We start from the raw sequence: 21,722 nt of genomic DNA, 5'->3' as shown, positions 1-21,722 counted from the left end.
CGACAGCACCACTCAATTCTTACTAAAGTGGTCACGCATCGTTTAGAAGGCTTCAAATTGAAATTACTAAAGAAATGAATTTTTTGCCTGGAGTTCCAAAGTGCCACTAATCACACATGTTTATTTTTATTATTATTATTAAATCCAAGATGATCGAGCATCACCTCTCTGACGTTTGACTTCGAATGACCCTCCTACCTGAGAGAGGAAGTAAATAAATTCATCCTCGTGTAAAGTAGCCAGTGGTGTGTCTCTCCAAATGAAATACAGACAGTGGTACTTGGTGTTGTGAAGACATTCCACATGTCTACGTCCTCGGGTCCTGCCATGTTGTTAGTATCAAAATTTCACAAAAGTTTAATTCATTTTTACAAAAATCAACGGTGAGGAGGGGAGTTGTGCTTTAAATGTTTAGCAAAAATTTTGGAGAAAAGAGAAGCTGAGTAATGACAGTAGTCTTAAAAATACACTGAGCAGTTCCTGTGAACTCTGTAAATGATCATGTCCCAGACATGTCATGTCGTTCTTGCCTGCTTACTTATGGTGTACTTCTGCATAGCACGGTGAGTCAGTCCTGTTCCATTGCAGCCTTCTGCTCTTCACGGTGACAAGCCTCCGGCGCATGTCGGAGCCAGGACATCGTAGCTTGCTCGACCTCTTTCACTGTAGCTCCCTTAGTTTCTGTCATATAGTCTAGGAACAATCACACAAGAAAATGTATAAACCACTACAGAAGGCATACAAACGTATGCCTTACGAAACGGGAGGGAATGGCAGGATCGGCTCGCCGTTGTTGGCCACAAAGAAGTGGGCGTCTTCACGACTATAGCCCCCCCCCCCAAGAAAAAAGGAAACAAAGGAGGACGGACGTATGGAGGATAAGACGAAACAGGGCAATCAGAGCCAGCAGGCCATGCAACCAATGCAAATGAACATGCTAACAATATATAATTATTTAACGAATGTATTTGGAAATGTATCATAACGTGTCCTTCCGATGGAAGAAGGAAGTCACTGAAAAGGCTAGTCAGCTGTAGGACCTGAACCCACATTTTCTAGGTTCCCTTATGAATTAGCGAAGCTAACCTTGCTGGGTAACTTTTTCAGTGACTTCCTTCTTTCATCTTCAATTTTTTAGGCACTTGAGGTTTTGTAGGTTGGCTGAGTCATAGTGGTGCTGCTCAACCAACGCCGATTTCCGAGAAAGAAATCTATGATGTTGGGGCATGCGTAAACGTGCAACAGATTTTTTTTTATCGCAGTTAGAAAGGCCGTAAGCGGGATCGAATGTCTGCTACGGGCGAAAAACCAGGGCGTGCTTTGGCCCTTGTGGAGGGAATATGGCTGTATATAACTAAAAAAATTCGAATTAGGTCGTTTTAAGGAAGGATAGTGTCGTCTCTGACAGCTGCCATACTCAACCGACCAACGCACTTAAAACTACAAATGCAAAACTACATGCAAAACTACAGGACTAGTTTTCTGCAAGTGTTGCCTGCTACAAGTGAAAGCCTGTGTTTGGTGCTTTCATTCTCTCGACATGAAAAAAAAAAAAAAACGTCTAAAAGCAATTGCTCCTCGCTATTTCATATTTGTCCTAGTATGACAACTTTAAAAATTCATCAAGCATAATAAACAACAAACACACCGGAGACACTTACAGTATTGGTAGCAGTGATAATGGCGAGTACCTCGGTGGTAAATTCGAATTTGCCGATATTTGCTCAAGAAATCTCTCGGAAATCGACATTGGTCGAGCAACACAGTTGGGACGTTTAAGCTGGAATGACTACACCCTTTCAGTGACTCCTTCTTTCATCATCAATTTCTTAGGTCCTTGAGGCTTTGTAAGTATGTATTTGTCCTTTTTATGTGTTCTAGCTTCAGGACATCAATTGTCATCGTGTACTTTAGAGTACCAATTTTGCAAACCTGATATGACTCTCGGTACCAAGACAGTATCTTCCACGGAGATACTTACTGAGCATGATAGTCCATGTGGTAAGATTGCTGAACTTCCTCTTTCCTTTATTTCCGAACAAGCTGTACTCTTTCCCAACACTGTATCCCAAGAGGCGTGATAGGAACCGGAATGTCAGCTCTCGTGGGTTGCCACCTCCAACAGATCGGATGAACTTTCTCTGAATTAGCAGAAAATTTATTCATGTAGTAGCGAAATTAAAAGTATTTGTTTGCATTTGCATGAAAGCATCATGTACCTGTTTTGTGTTAGCGAAAAAATTCTGATATGATTCATAATCGCAAAATGAAAAATAATTATTGAAGTGCACTAGAGAGGATGCTGCTTGTACTGCATATGGTGCATGCCAACCACCCTTTTTATGTAAATGACTACCTACATAAGCAAGAATGACCACCAAGTGCTAGATTGATGACTGAAAGGTTTATACGTACCAACTGGCTTCGCTTTGTGTCGCTGTCTGCCAGGTCCTCCTCAAACTGCAAAAAATCTGAGAGCCTTCTGAATGGCATGGGCAGAGCCCTTTGTGATTCTGCTTCTTCAGCTGCAGAGCTTAAGCTGTGGAGTATTGCAGAGAGCTGCTCACTTTGAGCTTGTTGTGTCACCTTAAGCATGTGCAGGACCTTCAGCACCTCTTTCTCGAACGCTAAAACACACACACACACAAACACAGACACATGTATACATATATATATCTTTCTAGAGGTATGAACAGTTTATGCTCCATAGGATCTCTGAGTTTATTTTTCCTTACCGACGTCACGCCTGTTCTGCGACGGAAAAGGTGCGTTCAGTAGACCTTCTGTAATTCTTGTGTCACCTGAAATATGTTGTTTTCTTACAGCTCCGTTTAACTGTTGGTTCATTTAAAGACTACTTGCCTCTGTTCTGCTGGGGTGGAATATAACTGTCTCCCTGTGTATGGTGTGCCGACGTACAGCTATTTGTAGGCATTGGGCTAGTGCTGGTGTCTGCAATGAATAACAGCAGTCGATATTACGTCCACAAAATTAGTTTCATTTCAACTTAAGGCACAATAACACACAGATTAATTACTAATAAGAAGCATACGTTGCAGGTGTTGGTGCATTCTCCCAGTGAAGCTTGCTGTGCTGCAAGTTGGCTGTGTTATTTCAGAATCAGGATGCAGCGACTGAGGGTAGCCTTAAAGGATATGAAATAGAACTCGAGATAATTTGCAATCCTCATTCCTTAGCAGAGTGAATGAGTGTATAGGCCCACAACATCACACACGACTGAGCCCCGTAACGGATGCGCACATATCAAAAATAGATGCTTATAGATACATATCTCAATTTCTGCACAGATACACACAATGAAGTGACGCAGCTATGCTGCTACTACAACTTCTACTTGTGCTTATCATGTACTCGTCTAAGTGCGAAACAAAAACTTACTAAAGTTCCCTTCACTGTACACAGGAAAGGTATCCCCTGAAAAAAGGAATATATGCATGGTATACTTCATCTCTATTAAATATCGGTTGACAATGATATATCTCATTTCTAATTGCATATTTTTGCACATGCCTCTTTTCCACAAAGTACCACCCTCCCGAGAACTAAAATGCATCCACTGCTTTATAGGCAGGTGACGTTTGGACGTAAAATGCAGAATATAACATACAAGATGCGGCGCCTGCCCCCCGCATGGCTGTATTAGTGTAGCTACGTGGGGGCTCTCTCCAGCTGCGGGCTCTCTGCCTAGCTTCACTTAGAGCTGAAAAAAAAGGAAAGAGAAATGAGAAAAAAGAGAAAAAAGAAAGGCTTCAGACTCTCAGTAAAACAAAGCTAGTTCTTGTACAGCATTACCTTTAGCTTTTTTTTACTTTCTGTTGCGGGAAAAGTGCGCGCGAGATCATAAAGAAAAAGTCTAAACACTGTTACGTCGTTACGTTATATTACCACAAAAGTGTGATTTTTTTACGAATGGTCAATATTTTCAATTGCTTAGCTAAGCAATGAGGACAGGTGAGCTTCCAATTTTCCCGCGAAACGAATCTCCGAAAGCGAAACGAAAGCGAAAACTTTAGAAAATATTTTATGTTTAAAATACATGTCCCTAAGGGAATGCACACAATTTTTTTGCAGCGAAATGTAAGAGGGTTGAGCTAATGCTCTGGCTGGTCTCGGCTGGAATGGACCTACCATCCTAAACACTGATTTATGGAATACATACTTCTGTCACAAGCCAGAATACCATTTCTTACCGTGCTCGACGTGACTTCTTGTCACTTGTGATGCCTGTACAGCGGTGGGTGGCCCTGCGTCAACTGGTATGGTTCCGAGGTCTAAGTGGAGCACAGACAAAGGGCAAGGTAGAATCACACATTTTACAACTCAAGAAAGAAGCTAAATTGCAAGTCAACTCATGCATATAATTCAAGGGACTATGGACATCTGTCACATTATTGTGAAGAGCACCGAGAACAAAAACTACTCTATAGTGCGCACTCACTTGTGGTTCCAGAGCCAGACAAATCCATGTACGTTGGGGGTGTAGGTGGTCTTGGAGGTACATAGCTGTTGCACTCTGAATCTGTTTCCCTGTCCTCATCATAAGGCATCTCCCCGTAAGCCTCATTGATACTTTTGGCAGTCCTCCGCTTTCTTCTTTTGCCACGACCCAGCTCTATATCGCTTGAAAGGTCAGATGTCTCGAGCCTTGTTTAGTTTCTGCTGTGCTTCTCCATATGTATCTATAACATAAACAAAACGCACCAAGCATTATAATGTTACATGCATACTTGTACCTGTGCTGTAAATATTACAACTTACCGAATGACGAAAGCACAATACAGTTGTGCTTAGCCCAGCTCTGTTGTGGTGTTGCGCCATTTATTACCATCTGACGCAGCCTTGACGGATCTTTCTCGTTTGGCCAAAGACATTTTCCCTCTGCCATCCAATTAATGTGGACTGTGGCGATGCTTTCTTCTTCATCAGGAAACTTCACAACAAGAAATTTCTTGTTCCCTAACGAAAAGCTAAAATGTGAACTATGCATACAAAAAAAGCGAAATTCAGAAACATTTATAACTAATTGCTGCATCAGTCATTATCATTAATGGCATCCGATCCAGCTCCCATGGCACAGTGGTTAGGATGATTTTTGTGACGAGACTGGGAAGTGACACGGGTTCGAATCCTGTCACAGGCTGTGTTGTATGAGGTATTCCGAAGACTTTCAAGACGAATATCAGTCTAGGATTCATATTAACCCATCACTGTCCCCCACTCCTTCCTGCTGTCCTCTCTTCGCCTGTCCAGCCATAGTCACTGATGCTTCACGGCATTAACACAAAATAAAATTAAAAATAACATATAGCTTTACGTTGGGAAACAACTGTGACACCTCATTGGTTGGTCTGTCCATTAGACCCATTATTGGGAATGAAGCAGTGGGAAAATGGCGAACTTCTTCTTGAAAGGTAGTCTCAAACACTTTTGAGAGACATCTCTCAGTGGCCAAGCAGTCAGCGCTGAAAGACTGTGCACTAGCCTAATCCCAAATAATGATGACTGGGGATGCATGGGTGATCGTATAGGTCGGAAATGTTCAAAAATTTCCTCCCAATGACAACCAGCTGTCCAGTAGTGGAACTAAAGGCAAAGTTTTCGATATGCACAATTGACCCGTCGGTTATCACACAGGTGCGATCACGTTTGTTTGTTTGCAATGTGAATTTTTCAGAGACTGTCACTTTTTTGTACTCCGGTCCCCTGCAGCCCACTGGTAGAGGTCCGGCACTGTGGGTCATGCCATACTGCGTACTGTTCCGTGAAGAGCAGGTGGTGACGTGAGCAAGCTTTCGTTCCTCCATGACGCGGTTGTACAATTGTTCCAAAGGGCGGTCTGGCTTCCTTAAAATCCCCTTGAGACTCTGCATTGCGTTCTCAAATGGAAAGGCGCTCCATGTATCTAGAGGGCCATGTTCACGGACGTCATTTGCCAGGTGGATCATGTTATGAACGTTGTGCGACACATTATGCTCTCTGTACAGGGTGATGAAGACTTCAACGAAATGCCGTAGCAGCCTCTCCGCGTAAGCAATATACTGCTCACAAAAAACAGGACTGCACAAAATTGTGATCGCTGTGTGCAACACCATGAAGTTAGAAAAATGGGGCCCTGGAACTTTTGACTGCAGAACTATTGGTCCGGTGTACAGTACAAGCATTCTAAACTCTGTAGCCTTCCAGCGGTCTAATTCTGTCAGTGTGCGAGGCTTTCTTCCAAAATCTGAGCACACATACGGCTCAACCTTTAGTAACTCTAGGGATATTTGGTCCTTCACACCACTTCCGAGACGGTAGGCTTTGTCGCCTTTAAACCAGAGCACGAGAAGCTTATGAACAACGCCAAGACATACCAGATGCATATAGTCCAAGGGGACAGTTTTCACCAGGTCAATTGGCAAATCCTTCAGAACTGTCTCGTTTACGTGGTGCTCCTCATTTCCAAGATTACGGAAACATTCGTCCGTCATTAGTGGCGCGTCGAAGTCAGGAAAGCAAACACGACCATGCTTATAGCTTCCCTCAGTCATACATTTTGTGCAGCTGAAGTAAGCGTTGTGACCTTTGATGCCCAGAACATAAGCCTTCGCTGGTGCATCGCAAACAATAGCCGCAAGCTTAACTCTCACAGTACTGTCACCTATGCGCAATCCGCTCATCAGAAGGTCGTTCAGCTCTGACACAAATGGCTGAAGGAAGGTGTTGGCACAGACGGGCTTCGAGTTTCCATAGTACACCCCGATAAGGAACGGCTCACACTTACTGTAATTCTTGACTTTACATTGGATAGGCCAGAACTGATTTTTTGCGCTTTTAGCCAGTGGTAGACCGTCAATATTCACGTTTATTAACACTTCATGGGGGAAGATACGCTGTGCCCCGAGTGAATACTGCAGGCCGACGGCAAGCCCAAAATGGCAGTATTTGCCTTCACCCATCTCTTTGACGCCTCCGGCTTCACGTGGTGTTTCCAACAAAGTTCTCACGGATGACAGAAGTTCACTTAACGATGGTTGAGACCTCAAAACTCGTAGAAGCTTCGTCACAGTGGTATGCGGCACTACACATTCAACCGCCCAAGCTCTAAGCTGATCCTGCAATGGTGCATCCCTGATGTTTCAGTAGTTTCAGTGCCGCTTGCTGCAGTGCTTCTGGCAGGCGAGAGATGGCCAAATTGCCCTGCAACCTCAGTATCTTGAGAGTGCTCTTCATGTTCGAATCGATGAGCAGACCATGACGATCCAGGAAACGGCTCTTCGCTTACACTCAAGTCTGTACATTGGGTTTCCGTAAAAACCAAACTACGAGAATGACTGCTTGCTGCTGACTCAATTAGGTTCAAGCTCTCCACAACTGCTTGCCTTACACGGCGGTGAAAGGTTGCTTTGGATTTCTCCATGGAGTGCTTCGACAATGCGTCGCACACTCCAAAACATTCGCACTTGACTAGCTATTCACACTTTCTAATTATTACCCAAGTTAAACCAATGCTTGAAACATTTGATGTTAATAAAGGTGAAATACGTACCTGCTTCACCGCCCATTGCTCCCGTTCGTCGCATCACATCACTTAGTATTTGAAGAATAGCGCGCCGTCAAAATGGAGGACAAGCAAACAAAGGAGGTCGTTTTTCCCGCCACGCCACGCTACAGCCACAGTACCGTACCTTAAGCAATTCACACTAGCTTACAAAAGGGATAAAGTTAGTGATATAAATATCTAAAGAAAAGTAAAACCCACACACGCTATTTATTTCTATGCCGTTCTAAAACCAGGCAAAATGCAGTTGTGAAGGGGGATTTTCAACCACCAGTGGCAGTACCGTCGTGCGACTCTCGCTTCACCTCTCTCTCCTCCCTCATCTCCGCAAACTTGGGGAAGGGCGCACATGAAAGAGAACAAGAAGAGAAAGAGACGTGCGCTTTTTTGTGAGGTACGTCCCGGCAATATCTTCGGAAGAGCGCTCTTAGGACGTGGGACGTTGGGACTTTTTTGGGACATCCGAAAAATGTTTTGTGTTGTCTGGGAAATTATGTATTCAATTTTGAATCGAATCAATATTTATTCCAACTGAATACATACAGGAACAGCATGACTCGAGGCTCGATCCCATGGCCTCACAAAACACCCGCACTATTAGGTAATGGCAATAAGGAAACGGAAAACTGTTGTATGATTCACGGAAATTGGCGGCAGTGCAGTCGTCCGTTAAGTTATGCAAACGCAAAAAGAAAAAAAAAAGTCGAAAAGACGAAGCACCCGGTGACACGGCTTTTATTGTAACCTCCTCACTGTTGCTTCAGATAGCTGCGTCGTTTCAACCTTGCTGCCGCTATCAGCAGAAGCATGAAAGAGGGAACTGAAGGGGAGACTCATAGTTTCTTTCCACAGTATTCTACGTTACGTGACGGAGTAATTAACGTGGTCGAGATTTTGCGCAAAGAACATTTTTCCCAGCTATTTTTATTGTAGTGAGGTAATGTGTTTTGTGTTGAAAGTGGTTGAGAAAACGAAATGCCCTTTCTGTTTCAGACAAGAAAATACACAAAGAAAGGCAGCAACAAACAAACGAAAAAAAAGTTACGCTGACTTGGCACATTTCAGAGATCTATTCAAAACATTTCTCGCGACTGAAAATCGAACAAGTGCGCGCAAGTCACATCAAAAGTTTGTCGATGACAAGCGCCAGTGACACGCCGAAGTAGAATTTTAAGCCTCGGTTTTGTGACACATTACATGACACACCCGCTGTATCGGCATGTGTGCTATACGTGTATTCGGGATCAGTGAACACAACAACGCTTCGTTTGAAAACTATTTGTTTCCTATTTCCTTTTTCTATGTAGCTGCTGGCTTCTTTTTCAAAATGACCCTGTGTAAATGTGAGCACATATAAACAGACTAGTGCCCGCACTGCGACGACACAACCACGTCATAGGACAAGGGACGGAAAAGTCGCGTGTCCCAAAAACCCTGGGTCCGTGCGCTTGCAAGCGCTCATTTCGAGGTGCTGCTCCGCAGCATAGAAGAGCACCGACGCTTTCCAACGCCCTGCACATGTAGTGTCCATATCTCTGTGCATTTTGTATTTAGGATGCATCTCTCAAATCAGTCTCAATGGAAAATCTCATTTTTGTACAGCAAGAAAACCACGTGAAAACAAGATAACATTACGGAACCTGCGGCCATGGGAGGTACACTGTCATACGTGGAGAACACAACGATGTTGTGCGCAGTGATATCAATATCCGTGATGAGAGGTGCGTCTTGCGTTAATCCTACAAATTCAGAACGGAGCTTCACCGCATAGCACGTTATCCGCAAACGATTGACACGGATGATAGGTAATCAGGGGCGGGCAGTAATAGTAATACTTTGTATTATAATACTATTACTGTAATACTTTTGAGTATTTGTATTATGTATTATAATACTCATTTTTGAAATGTATTTATCTGTATTATAATACACAAAATCGAAGTATTACATTTATTATAATACTTTTGAAGGTGTAATACCTTCCCAGAGGTCATATGTAAGACCTCCTAGGTGTCACCAGTGCACTTTATGAGTAATTTTTCGTGTCCCACAAACATCTGGACACCAACAAGGTCCCTACTATTCCTTTGCTTCAAACTATCCCAAAGGGAGTGACCTCAGTGCCAGAGATTACTGGGGGCTCCTCGCATTCCTTCCATTTCAGCGTCCGTAAAGGTGAGTCATCGCATTGCAAGCCCTTTGTGGTATGAAAGAGTGCGTCCAGTCCTGGCACCCCTGTACGGGGTTGCACTATGGACGGTTACACACTTTTGAACGGCCCACATTTTATCGTCCAGGGTGGACGAAATGAAGACTCTTCCACACTGAGAGCAAGCTGTTCACTGTGATCGAATTGACCAGCGCTTTCTCATCATATTCGGAAAAGGCATGCCCTATAGAGGACTACCCTCTGAGAATATGCTAAACATGTAAGCATCTGAAATAACACGTCATTGGAGAATGACTGGCTCGATAAGTAATGCGCAAATTATATAGATTTCTGATTTTCTATTCCTTTCTTTCTCCCCAAATTACGTGTCAATGTATTACTAGTATTACTCGTGTAATACACTGAAGTATTAGTATTATGTATTATAATACCTCAGAATCAAAGTATTACGTATTAGTATTATAATACCGATTTCTAGGAAGTATTATGTATTAGTATTATAATACAAAATATGGGTATTACTGCCCATCCCTGGGTTTACCCCTTGTGATTCGAAGAGCGAGGGGGCGTATAGCATTTTGGATATATGCTAATTGCTATAAAAATGCCTATGTCCTTCTCTCTCTTCAAATCGGAAGCGATACGCATGTCATTCGTCTCTGTAGTCGGCGCACAACATGCTATGCTGTGAAGTTCTGTTCTGAGAGTGTAGGCTCCGCGCAAATGGTCACACAGCGAACGAACAGCGTTCTTCGACAGTCGGTAAAACTGGCAAAAATCCTCGTTTGGCATTTCAAACGATACTCATGATAAGTGTGGAGTCAGAGGCGCAGTATTAAAGGCACGGGAGTAAAAGCGGCCGCAACTCTTTCTAACAAACTTCGAAGTTCTACTCTATCTTTCCTTGAACTTTTCTCGGTGGAAAAAAATGTTGCGCAACGTCATTTTGACGTCACCGACTTCTGCCAAAAGCTGTATTTTCCCTTTCCTTGAACTTTAGTTTGATTGACAACACGAGCCGTCACGCGGGCCAGGGAAACTGTCGAACGGCTGTCCTTCCTCATATCTCCTGAATTGTTTTCATTGATGAAATCTGCAAAGACACCATCCCCCTGGGCAGCCAAAACGTCATTTTGACGTCACGTAAATATTTCAAAGTGCGCGCGTCTCGGTAGCCTTGACCTGAGGCTTGATTGACAGTCAGGAGCGCTCACGTGGGCCACAGAAAGCATCCAGTGGTTGCCCTCCCTCCCATTTCTTGAACTTTCTTCGTGTTTCACGATACGACGAGTCTAGCACCCCAAGACACACAACGAAACACCAGACTAGCCTGGTGTTTTTTTTTTTTTTCGACTGGGTAGGGCGTCAGAAAACCTATAAACACAAGGTGATGTATGTATTTGGAGGCCATTTACAGTTCCAACCGTACAGCATCCGTTCAGATCGCGATCACGATAAGAAGATTATCGATGTTTCTCACCGTATAATCACTTCATGTCCTGCATGAAATCGCCGCAACAGTAGCATCAGGTCCCTTCTCGTTTTACGAACCGCTACCGATTTATTTATATTGTTTCTTTGTGTGTTTTCTAGTCTCTGGAACTCACCGGCCAAGTCCAAGTTCTTCCGCCGAGGCGCACTGAGAAAAACGACACAGACATTATACAGGCATCGTCGAACTCTGTCTATGGCAAACACGGGTATCAGCGGTTGACAATAATTCCCCTTCACCTATCGTTCTTTCCTCTAACGCAGAGAGAAAACATCTGGCACTTTCCGAGAGACGTTAAGAGGGAGATCCATTGAGGCCTGAAAGAAGAAAACCACAGTGAGTTCACAAGAAATTAAAAGTAGCACACACGCTAATATGCCCATATTACAAGCACAGGCAGGACCGCATTTCTTTTCTTTTATTAACTGAATGGGCTGAAGCGACTAGAAGAACAATAGCCACTGAATCCAATGAATTAATAAAAAAGGCATGTTGGCCGTTACCTGTATCACGGTCACAGACGGTGACTACCTGAGGTATATCCGTTACCTACGAGGCATCTCACTTAAAGCTTCACAAACTCCAAGCTGTGCTGCTGCTGTTTGGTTTGAAAATTACTGCATTACTCCACGACATCGAAGACGCCGTCATGACTGTCAACTCCAGTCTCTCAAGCGGCATCTGAAACTATCCACTCCAACGAGCTATGGCATCACGTGACTTTCTTCTGCGCCTGGTGAAAAAAGAAAGACTCAGTTGTCTCGCGACGTAAACCACCAATTATGATTATGTGAAAAAAAGCCTTCTGTGAAAAAAATTTCCTTTCGCAACGACGCGGGGTCAGAAGACAGAGGGGGAGAGAAGAGGAATGCGGAGAGTGGAGGCTCGACGGTGTAAAGGGCTCTTCAAACGCCCTTCTCCGTACGCAATGGTGATGGAGTCCACACAGCGTACAATTGGTTATGCATAGCGGACGTCTGCTCTGGGAGCATCCCAACTAATGTATCCCGGAGCCGTTCGATGGATGTTCACATCAGGCTGCGGATGTTCGGACCCTTGTCGGATGTCCACGGGGGGTTATTGGTTGTGTGAGCTGTAACGTTATATGTGCTTCGCATAGGTTATTGTTGCCCTCGTATGTTATTCTGACCAGACGTGTGCACAGAGGGCCACTATGTCGTGTACCTGATACGTGATGCGATGTCATACATGATTAGAATTCGAGGAGAGATCCGGTTTAACCATAATGAGTACGACAATGATCCGAGAGGGAACATTCGGGCGGAATCGGGTTTAACCATACAACCCGGACATGTCAGACCCTCAATATGATATATTTATATCTATCTATATATCTATACAGTGAAACCTGTGATATTATGGTTATTCAAACGCAAAATCGTAGTCAATGAGCATAGGATAATACCCCCTATTGAAAATAATTCCGGAGGTTACCTCAGAGTCTGTGGTCTTGAGGTATTATGGAACATCTGAGGCTTTGAGGTTGCCACAGAGCTTGAGGCCTTGAGGCTGCCTCGGAGCCTGAGGTCCTGGAATTTCCTCAGAGCTTGAGGTCCTGAGGTTACCTCAGAGCTTGAGGCCCCGGGGTTATCTCAGGTGCTGAGGTTTCCACAGAGTGCAACTCAAGGCATAAACAACAGCGACCACCCATAGCATTACATCGTGTTAAAATATTTTCTATTGTGATTGAGGTCATCAGACTTTAAATGCTTTTCCGGACACCTTAACTTGTCTTTCATGTGTCGCACAGACTCTCGTAATTTTCTTTCTGGTTTCTTCGCCTTGCCGTGCCCTGCTCTTGAAGCACTGGAGGTAGCAAGGCAATCCGGCGACGGCCATTTTAGTTGTGGCACATAGGCGTGGAGAGCGCTCTCAGAGTAATGTGTTGCACGCGTTTCTTTATACTCCTAATACATGGGTTCTATGGGGACATCAACAGGTGAGGCCTGCTTCATGTTTTGCCCGAATTCTTGGGCATGGGGAGCAATGCAAGCTAGCCTGCATAAATACAAAGAGTATTTCCATCTCGCTGAATGTTGACAGCCTGTCCTGGACCATCTGCTAGGATGGGGTACATCTCTGTTGTCTGGGGGCCTTCCAAGCAGACGCGGAGGCTACAGGCCTTGAAGCTGAGCCGTTCTTGTTATTGTTAATGTGCTGCCTGGTGAGTGTTTAGTCTATTTTTAGAACAAAAGTAATTAATATTTCTCTGTCCACCAGAAAGAAAATAAAAATAAACAGATTATGCCTTATCACATCATTTCAGCCGAGGTGAACTGTTTTGTTAATGCAGTTAATGCAGCTCATAGTATTTCGCTAAATTAATCTACTCAATTTAATGACTAAAGCAGCTCTCAAAGTACTGAGAACATCTTCTGCAGTATCTGTAAGTGTATCAGCGTATTTCCCCCCACGGGGTATTTGCAGCTGTAAGTCAGGTACTTTAAACCACTGTTATCTGTATCGGTAGCTACTCAGAGGAAACTGAAAGGTTAATAGCCAGACACAAGAAACTGAACAGTTCCCTACAAATACCAGGAAACAGGAAAGGTCAACAGCTGCAGTCACTGAGGTATAAAAGCAGGCAGCATTCTGCACTAGAACCACATTCGACCGACCGCAGGTTAGCCACAATCCACATACATAACCATATAATCCATATATACAGTACAGTGTTCCGTAATGTAGCCGTATACTTAACCATATATTATCATAGCTCTATTTATACTATCCTTTTTTATGAAGATGTGTGCTCGTTTGACTAGATGTCTACTACCGTCATATATCATATAAAGGTGTTTATTTTTAGCCTCTACATAAGTTTTATAAAAAAACTATGAGAGCAGCACAGATGTCGTTTTTCCTGTTCAGTGCTGCGGCCAGGCGGGCGTCCTCCGGAAAAAAAGTGTGCGACTACAATATGACTAATACCTAAAATTCATTAATTAACTTTTTAATTAGGGGATTACTGGCAAAAGCAACATGAAAGATTGAGAGCCCTTCGCAACTTCATGTTTAAAAAATGCCGAAACACGCACGTGCGTTAAAATATTCAACCCCGAATTTTCATATGCAAATGAGCCGAAAGAGAAACCGCGGCGAGAGGCACGCGGTGAGTACACAGCTCATTTCACGTGAGAGGGTCGCGTGCTTTGGAACGGTAAAGGTGACGGGAGTAGGCGCTGCTCAGCTGGCCAGATAAACAGCTTTTCGGCGCAGATAAGCCTCCGTCGGCTCGGGTGCTGAGCTCCTCTGGGGCGGTTTTTCGGTTTCAGCTCATTTGCATATCAAATTTCGGGGATGGGTATTTTAACGTACACGCTTGTGTCAGGATTTTTAAAACGTGGAATGGCATTCAACGAGGATACTCTCTCACTCTTCTATATAGCTTTTGAGCGAAACTCCTTATTAAGAGATTAATTAGTCATGGGGTAGTTACATACTTCCTTCCAGAGGATGTACACCTTGCCGTAGAACTGAGCTGGGAAAACGAAATCTATGCTGTTCTCATAGTTTTTTTAAAATAAAAATCATGTAAAGGCTAAAACTTTAAATGATGAAAGACTAGCTTCCCCCTTTGTGATACTCCTCTAAAATATGTTGTCAATCGCTTATTGAATATGTATTACCAACCGCAAGTTATACAGTTCTCGGCATACCACAGGGTGGTAATCCCCGCGTGATGATTCTTTCTGATACGTAATGTGCAGATCGAAGTATACCTTTCATGCAAGTTTTTGAAAAATGAAACATTCCTACGATGTGCAGTCTGGCGTTAGCGCTTGCACATCGCTTCGCAAGACACAATTATATAATCCCGAGCAGCTTCATATTGTCTCATATAGACCAATGATGCCAGAATGGTGCTAAACGAGAGAGAGGAAGACCGCGATAATATACATATTTCATTTAGTATGTAACCGATACGTAGAAACTAAATAAGTACTAAACAGATCCACCAAGAATTCACGAGAGCGTTATCACGACGTCCACTTCACAAATTTATCTCTTGGTTAGTAAGGTTGTGAAGACGTACCCAGCATCCACAGCGTGCCGCCCGGGGGATACCAATGGGCGGTAAATGGTACCATGAGAGAGTCAGGTGACCGGGGTTGTGGACTTGTCGATATGGCTTTCGATCCCAAGGGAAATCCAACAGCGTAAAATGTCATGGCAACAACAAAAAAAAAAACAACGTGAAATCTTATAATTTGTATAATTCCCCCAGTTACGTCGCAAGAGAGCTGTGATCGTGAGTGCCATCGCGAGTCCATTAATTGCAACTACCAGTTCCCACCACTTACTCTTCAACGAGTGCTAGAACCCTAACATAAAAAAAAAACAAAACAAAAACATCCCGGAGGAAATCATCTCAACCACAAAAAAGGCGGGTTATCATGGACAGAAGGAATGGACGCGGGGTGACCTACCTCGACGATATAAGGTGCCGCGAGGAGAATTATCCCGATTTAGGTACACAAGAGTGTCGCATGTAATGCGGAAAGGTATCCACAAAAGTAGCCAGCAAATAGCAACCTTGTCATGGCCTAAATTTCGGCGCCATGACAACATGAAAATAGACAAAGTTGGAAAGCAGCCAAATCTGGAAACCTGCCCCTACTGCAAGCCTTCTTTCTGCGGAAACCATGCTTCCAGAGGATGTTATTCAAACAAGTAACGAAAGCAGTTTGACATCGAGTGACTGTAGACCTGACAAGTAACGTTGTCACTGTAAACCACCAGCCATGATGCATCCTAAGCACAACAGTCGAATAAGATACTCTTGCGTAGGGGTAACCCATATAGTGCCTTCCTATGTGCACTACTGACGCATCCATGTATACCAGTGAGATCCTTTAACCCATCCGTGATCTCGACCGTAATGACACCTTCGGGGTTCAACGATTGTTGGTCTTAATGAGACTTTTGACCGTCATTACAAATTGGTCGTATTGAGCCGTGACCCAGAATGCATGCCGTTTCAGTCAAGGGTACGTCACGGTCAGCGTTTCAGATACTTTCCCGGTTTAAAAAAAATATCAGGGCAGCATAGATACCCTTTTTGTGTGTGGGTTATATGTCGGGTCAACATTATCTTGCAGAGAATAGGTAACTACTTAAACTGGGCTCTCAGTGGTGAGTGTCACATTCTCACAGGAGGAATCACGTGCCACGTGACCTTCAAACGGCATCCGCTTAAATGTTGCCTGCCTACGTACTGCTGATGATGGCCCAATAAGGCTGAACTGCTGTCCAGTACTCGCATGGCGACGTCTGAGCAGTTACAAACATACACTACACGTGCAGCCAAAGAGCTCCGGCAGTTTTTTTCCTTATATATTCTTGTATATGTCATACAGATTTTTCATAAAAAACTATAAGGGCTATAGACATGCTGTTTTCACTGCAATCATCTCTGGGCCGGCGGACGTTCTTGGCCATATGTTGCTCGACCGTGAAATCCCTAATTACCTAAAAACCGTTCATTAACTTTTTAATTAAAAAAGCTACGAAGGTGTTCCAATGAGAACATCTGTTCCCTTCGGTGGCCTGATATCGTAGCCGTTTTTAGAACAAAAATCCGTTCGGCATATCGTCTGCCAAAAATTCTTGAAGGAACACCATTTTTTTCTTTATTTTGTTTATTGCGCATCTTCGGAGACCCGTCTTTCCTTCATGGTCATCATGGTCGTCGAGGATCAACATCCTCAGAACGCTCGCCGCCTACACCCTACACCATCCGGTAAGAAGAAGGTTTAATAGGAGACGCATCATCGCGCTCAAGATCAACGATGTGTGGCAAATGGATCCGGCCAACTTTTCAAAATACAAGATGTTCAACGGTGGTTACCGCCACATTCTGGTGGCGATCGATTCCCTCTCCCGCATCCTGCGCACCCTGCCGCTAAAGACGAAACGCCCCGCCGAAATGAAAAGGACCATGATAAGACTTTTTCGGGGAGGTAACGCTCCTACACACATCTTTTGCGACAGAGGAGGGGAATTCTACAACAAGGACTACCTGGCACAAAAGAAGGTCCTCATGTATTCCACCTTCTCTCCCGTAATGAAGGCATCGCAGGCAGGACGGGTTATACGCACTTTACGCGACAGAATATTCCGCTATTTTAGAGTAACCGGAAAATACCACTTCGTTTCTGTGCTTCCCAAGATCGTGCGCGACAACAACATCACCAAACACAGGACGTTGGGCGTCACCCGAAAACGAACTGGAGCTGTTCAATAAGATAAATGGGAAGCCCGTCGTACCCTCCGCGAAAAAGAAGCTCAAAGTGGGGGATAAAGTGAGGGTCCTACAGAGAAATGGTTTTCAAAAGAGCTCGGAAGGGAGTTCGTCGCCTTAGATTTTCACCGTCTCCCGCCTGAGAGACACCTTCCCTCCCGTCGTGCACCTGGAAGATTATCGGGGTAAGGAAGTGGACGGATCTTGCTACCCGGAGTAGGTACTCGTCGTAACCCGAGATGCCAATCAGCCTTGGTCAGTAACGAAAGTGCTCATAAAGAAGAAAGCGAAGGGGTCAGAGCTTCTCCTTGGTTAGTTGGTTCGGTTACGACAAAGAACACGACAGTTGGGTTCCGAGCAGCGACGTGGTTAAGATTGGGAAATGACGTCTGACATCTACGTCCACCTCCTCTCGAACGCCAGCATGAATAAGTTTCCCTCGAATAAACTCAACGCCTTCACGATAGCTTTCGATAGTCCGCTTCAGCTCTCGAAATGCTATATAGTCTCCTGATGGATCACAGCACGAGCAACGATAAGTTAAATATCTGATACAAAAGGCAAGATGCGAAAATCGAGGTCTCTTTCGAGGACACGGTCGAAGCCGGGATAACTTTTCGTGTCACCTCGGATCTCGAGAAGGATTTGGGAAAACCCTTTCGGAATTTAACCTTTCTTTCGCGTACAATAAATCGCGATACGACTTCGTCTTACCCGTAGACGTGAAAGCCGTGGAATTGGACCCTCAGGTCGCACAGGCGCTCGACACCACGCTAGCATCGCGCGAAGCAGGTCGTGCGGTGAAGCTTCCCAAATTGAGCGAACGCGAAGCCACGTCCATCTTATTGGAGCACGCAGCACCCGTCGCTTTCGTCGACGTCAGTTTGAATTCGGAAACCACGTCCCTACGTAACACACAACAAGTATTCCAGACGCACAAGCTGGACGCCTCGGTAGAATTCGCGGATAACGTCTACTCTCTGAAAACGCCGAAAGAATTGCTCGTACCGGAACCCTTTGTAAAGCTGCTACAACTCACACCCGTCGAGGGACACAGAGAAACGCTGCGCGTCTCTTTTCCCGTAGCGCGCCAATTTTCTTTCACGATCAAGACGAAAATCCCTCGATCTCTGCAAGTACATCTGCCTCCCGGCTATTATGCAACGCCGCAAGCACTTCTGGTTGCGATTAACCAGCGTGTAGGCGAACACGCGCGCTTCAGCATCAACGGAACCGCAGAGAAATGTAAAATTCGGCTTTGCGAGGGCACCACCTCCTTAAGACTTTCCGAGTACCTAGTCATGTTTTTGGGCTTCGAATCGCGTTCTCCGTTCGCAGAGGAGGCTGCCATGAACTCCGTCGAAGTGCTCCTGGAACTCCCGTTTCACAACATAATCCTCTACACGGATATTGTGGAACCCACGTACGTGAGGAGCGGGAAACAAAACGATATTCAAAATAATTTTATTTCATTACGATAAAGACAAGCGCGTCGTCGCCTACACGCTAGATAACATCCAGTATATTAACCTGTCTCAATTCGAAATTCCCTCAGTGACGATCGTTCTCGCGGACGAAACGGCAACACGTTTGCCGTTGGGGTCCAAAGGTGGAACCAATTTAACGTTGCATTTCAAATATGTACCGTAATTCCCCCAAAATAATTCCCGTGTACGCAGGACCCCTTTTCCAACGAGGGGCGGTGTGTTGAGCAACATATGCAAGTTTATCGTTCCCATGTAGCAACAAATAAAACCGATCGCAAAGAAAACGTTTAAGCGCTTAGCGCGGAATTTGGCCGACGGCGAAGGAATATCGGGCGCAGGAAAAAAGACGGCTATAGCAACGGGGAGAGACGTGCTGGATTCTATGGAGGGCTCTGGAAACAACAACAACAATGAAAAAAAAAACGTCACAAAAGACAGCAAAATGCGCCCGACACACGACGCACCTGCAGATATCTTTGGTTCGCCGTGAGGGACACATATCCGCTGCGCGCTCCGTACATCATGACGTCATTGAAATACAACAAACTGTCGCAACGGTCACCGCTCTGTCTGACGACTGACGTGATGATGTTCGAACCCCCTTCCATTCAATACGGTGTGGAAGATACTTCTTACCAACTCTTTTATCCGGTCAACGGGGTAAGTAATACAGTGATCGAATTTTCTATTCAAAATTTGCAAATGGCACACTTGGATCTCTACGGCAGCTTTGTGTCCTTGACCGCGCGCATTGTTCGCGACGACGGGGAAGAAATGGACGAGAATGATGTCGTTTTCCCAATAAACCATGTGTTGAGTGGCATGTTTAAGGCGGTCACTGTTTATGCGAACAACAAGCTCGTCAGTTCCAACGAGTTGAACGCCTACAGGAGTGTTTTAGACGTCGTGCTTCATTCCACGCCCATGGCTCAAGAGACCGAGCATGCGGCTGGACTCATTGTCGAGGACGACGAACATTTAAAAAACGATTACGACGTCTCGTCTCGAGGTCCGAAGCAACGTTACGAAGCGACGAAGCGTGGAAAATATTTAACCTTGTCGGACAATCGCCGACCTGTTTCAACCGACCTGTCAATACCGACCTGTTTCAGCATCCGCGCATGATGGTACCTGCCGTCGGATTTCGCGTCGTTTTCCTGTTAAACAACGACGAATTTAAACTCATATCGGCCCCCAACGCGAAGAAAACGTACAATTACGAGGTGAACATTAAAGAAATGACGTTACACTTGAACAAAGGTGACGCTTGCACCTTCCCTGTTTTTGGAATACGGGCGGCGGCTTCAGACCACGCCAGCCATCTACGTGTTACGCGGATTGGAAACCAAAGTGCGCAGTTTGAGCGCCGGGAGCTTGGACGCTCACTTTGAAAACGTTTACCCCGAAAGGGTGCCTACCAAGTTATGCGTCGCCCTGCAACCCACATCCGACTTCCTCGGCGACATCCAATCGAACCCCAACAAATTCTGCCATTACGATCTTTCTCATTCGATGCTCTCCGTGGACGGCCAGCAAGTGCGAGCCGAGTACGACTTTAGGAACGGCCTTGTAAGAATTCCCCTACTTTAACTTCTTGCAAGAATTGGCTGAAAAATATTTCAAGTACAGCTACGACCGATTTAAAACGAACGGGTTCCTTCTCTACTTCAACTTGGACGTGGACAAGTGTTCTTCTCCTTCGCATTTGAACGAGTGGCGAAAAGGAAACGTTCGCCTGCAATTACGCTTCGCTAAAGCCCTGTCACACGCGGTCACCGTCCTCCTGATTTCCGAGTGTCCCAAGCTCACGTGCGTCGACAACGACCGTACGGTCACCTTCCCATAGAAAATGTACGAGAGCGACATCTTGGAACTAGTGTCCCTGAACCCCCTCGCTTCCTCGAAGCTGAGAGGCATTTGCGCTTCCAACGAAGTCTTCGTTTTACGCAAACCCGGCTATTTAATCATCAATACGGAAGAGCGAAGAAAGCACGGCCAGCGCTGGGTGCTCTACTTGAAAACCTACGACGGGACTGCCGTGTTTTTCGACAGTTACGGACTTCCCCCCATCGAAGCAAACCTTCGAAGGACTTTACTAGTGGACGAGTGTAGTGACAAGTGTATTCAATCGCCGTTTTCGCCACAAGACGTTGCGAGACGAGCTTCCAACGTGCTGACCCGACGCTCGTCACCGATCACCGTGACGTCGAGGAATGTGTGGAGAAGCCAGTAGTGACGGACGATGGGTCGGTTGAAACCCGCGTTAACGAGACACGTGTCGACTGCTTCTCCTCCCATCTTGCTGAACCCCAGACTCCTCGAAAACTAGTCCTCTCATTGATAGTTACGTTAAGGCGGTATATAAGGACATCCATAGCAACCTCTCCATATCTAATAACATAAACCGAAATAACTTGACAAATTCTGAGAAAAGTGCCTTACGGTGTCTAAAAACATGCGAAGACATTATCATCAGACCAGCAGATAAGGGCGGGGGTATAGTAGTACTGAACACATCGGATTACATCGCAGAGGCAGAAAGACAACTGAATGACTCAACGTTCTACAGGGCCATTGACCATGATCCCACTTCCTCGTTCTGTGTTCTCATTAACAACAAAATTAACGAGCTACCGAACACCAAGGTTATCCCTCTCCACATTTCTAAATTTCTGCGTCCCAAGAATGTTAGACCGGGCAATTTCTATCTTCTTATTAAAGTGCACAAAGAAAACAATCCCGGGAGA

At 44.9% G+C, this 21,722-nt stretch overlaps 2 protein-coding genes across 2 annotated transcripts; both read right to left on the bottom strand.

The window, feature by feature from the left end:
- Positions 1 to 518: 518 nt before the first annotated feature.
- On the bottom strand, positions 519 to 2,847 carry LOC135375283 (uncharacterized). The gene is made up of 4 exons (XM_064608025.1): positions 2,736 to 2,847; positions 2,416 to 2,627; positions 1,982 to 2,141; positions 519 to 693 (listed from the first exon to the last, which is right to left on the bottom strand). The coding sequence occupies exons 1-4, from the start codon at positions 2,845 to 2,847 to the stop codon at positions 569 to 571; spliced, it is 609 nt and encodes a 202-aa protein (XP_064464095.1). The 3' UTR covers positions 519 to 568.
- Positions 2,848 to 3,376: 529 nt separating this feature from the next.
- Positions 3,377 to 7,623, bottom strand: LOC135375282 (uncharacterized). The gene is made up of 6 exons (XM_064608024.1): positions 7,550 to 7,623; positions 4,780 to 4,977; positions 4,460 to 4,700; positions 4,212 to 4,292; positions 3,629 to 3,721; positions 3,377 to 3,435 (listed from the first exon to the last, which is right to left on the bottom strand). Exons 3-6 carry the CDS (start codon positions 4,566 to 4,568, stop codon positions 3,377 to 3,379), a joined length of 342 nt encoding a protein of 113 aa, XP_064464094.1. The 5' UTR covers positions 4,569 to 4,700; positions 4,780 to 4,977; positions 7,550 to 7,623.
- Between the last annotated feature and the right edge of the window lie 14,099 nt (positions 7,624 to 21,722).

Source organism: Ornithodoros turicata, unplaced genomic scaffold (assembly GCF_037126465.1).
Source record: "Ornithodoros turicata isolate Travis unplaced genomic scaffold, ASM3712646v1 ctg00000850.1, whole genome shotgun sequence".
NCBI lineage: Eukaryota > Metazoa > Arthropoda > Arachnida > Ixodida > Argasidae > Ornithodoros > Ornithodoros turicata.
Note: the sequence above shows the minus strand (reverse complement) of the source record. Positions and strands in the feature narration are given on the sequence as shown.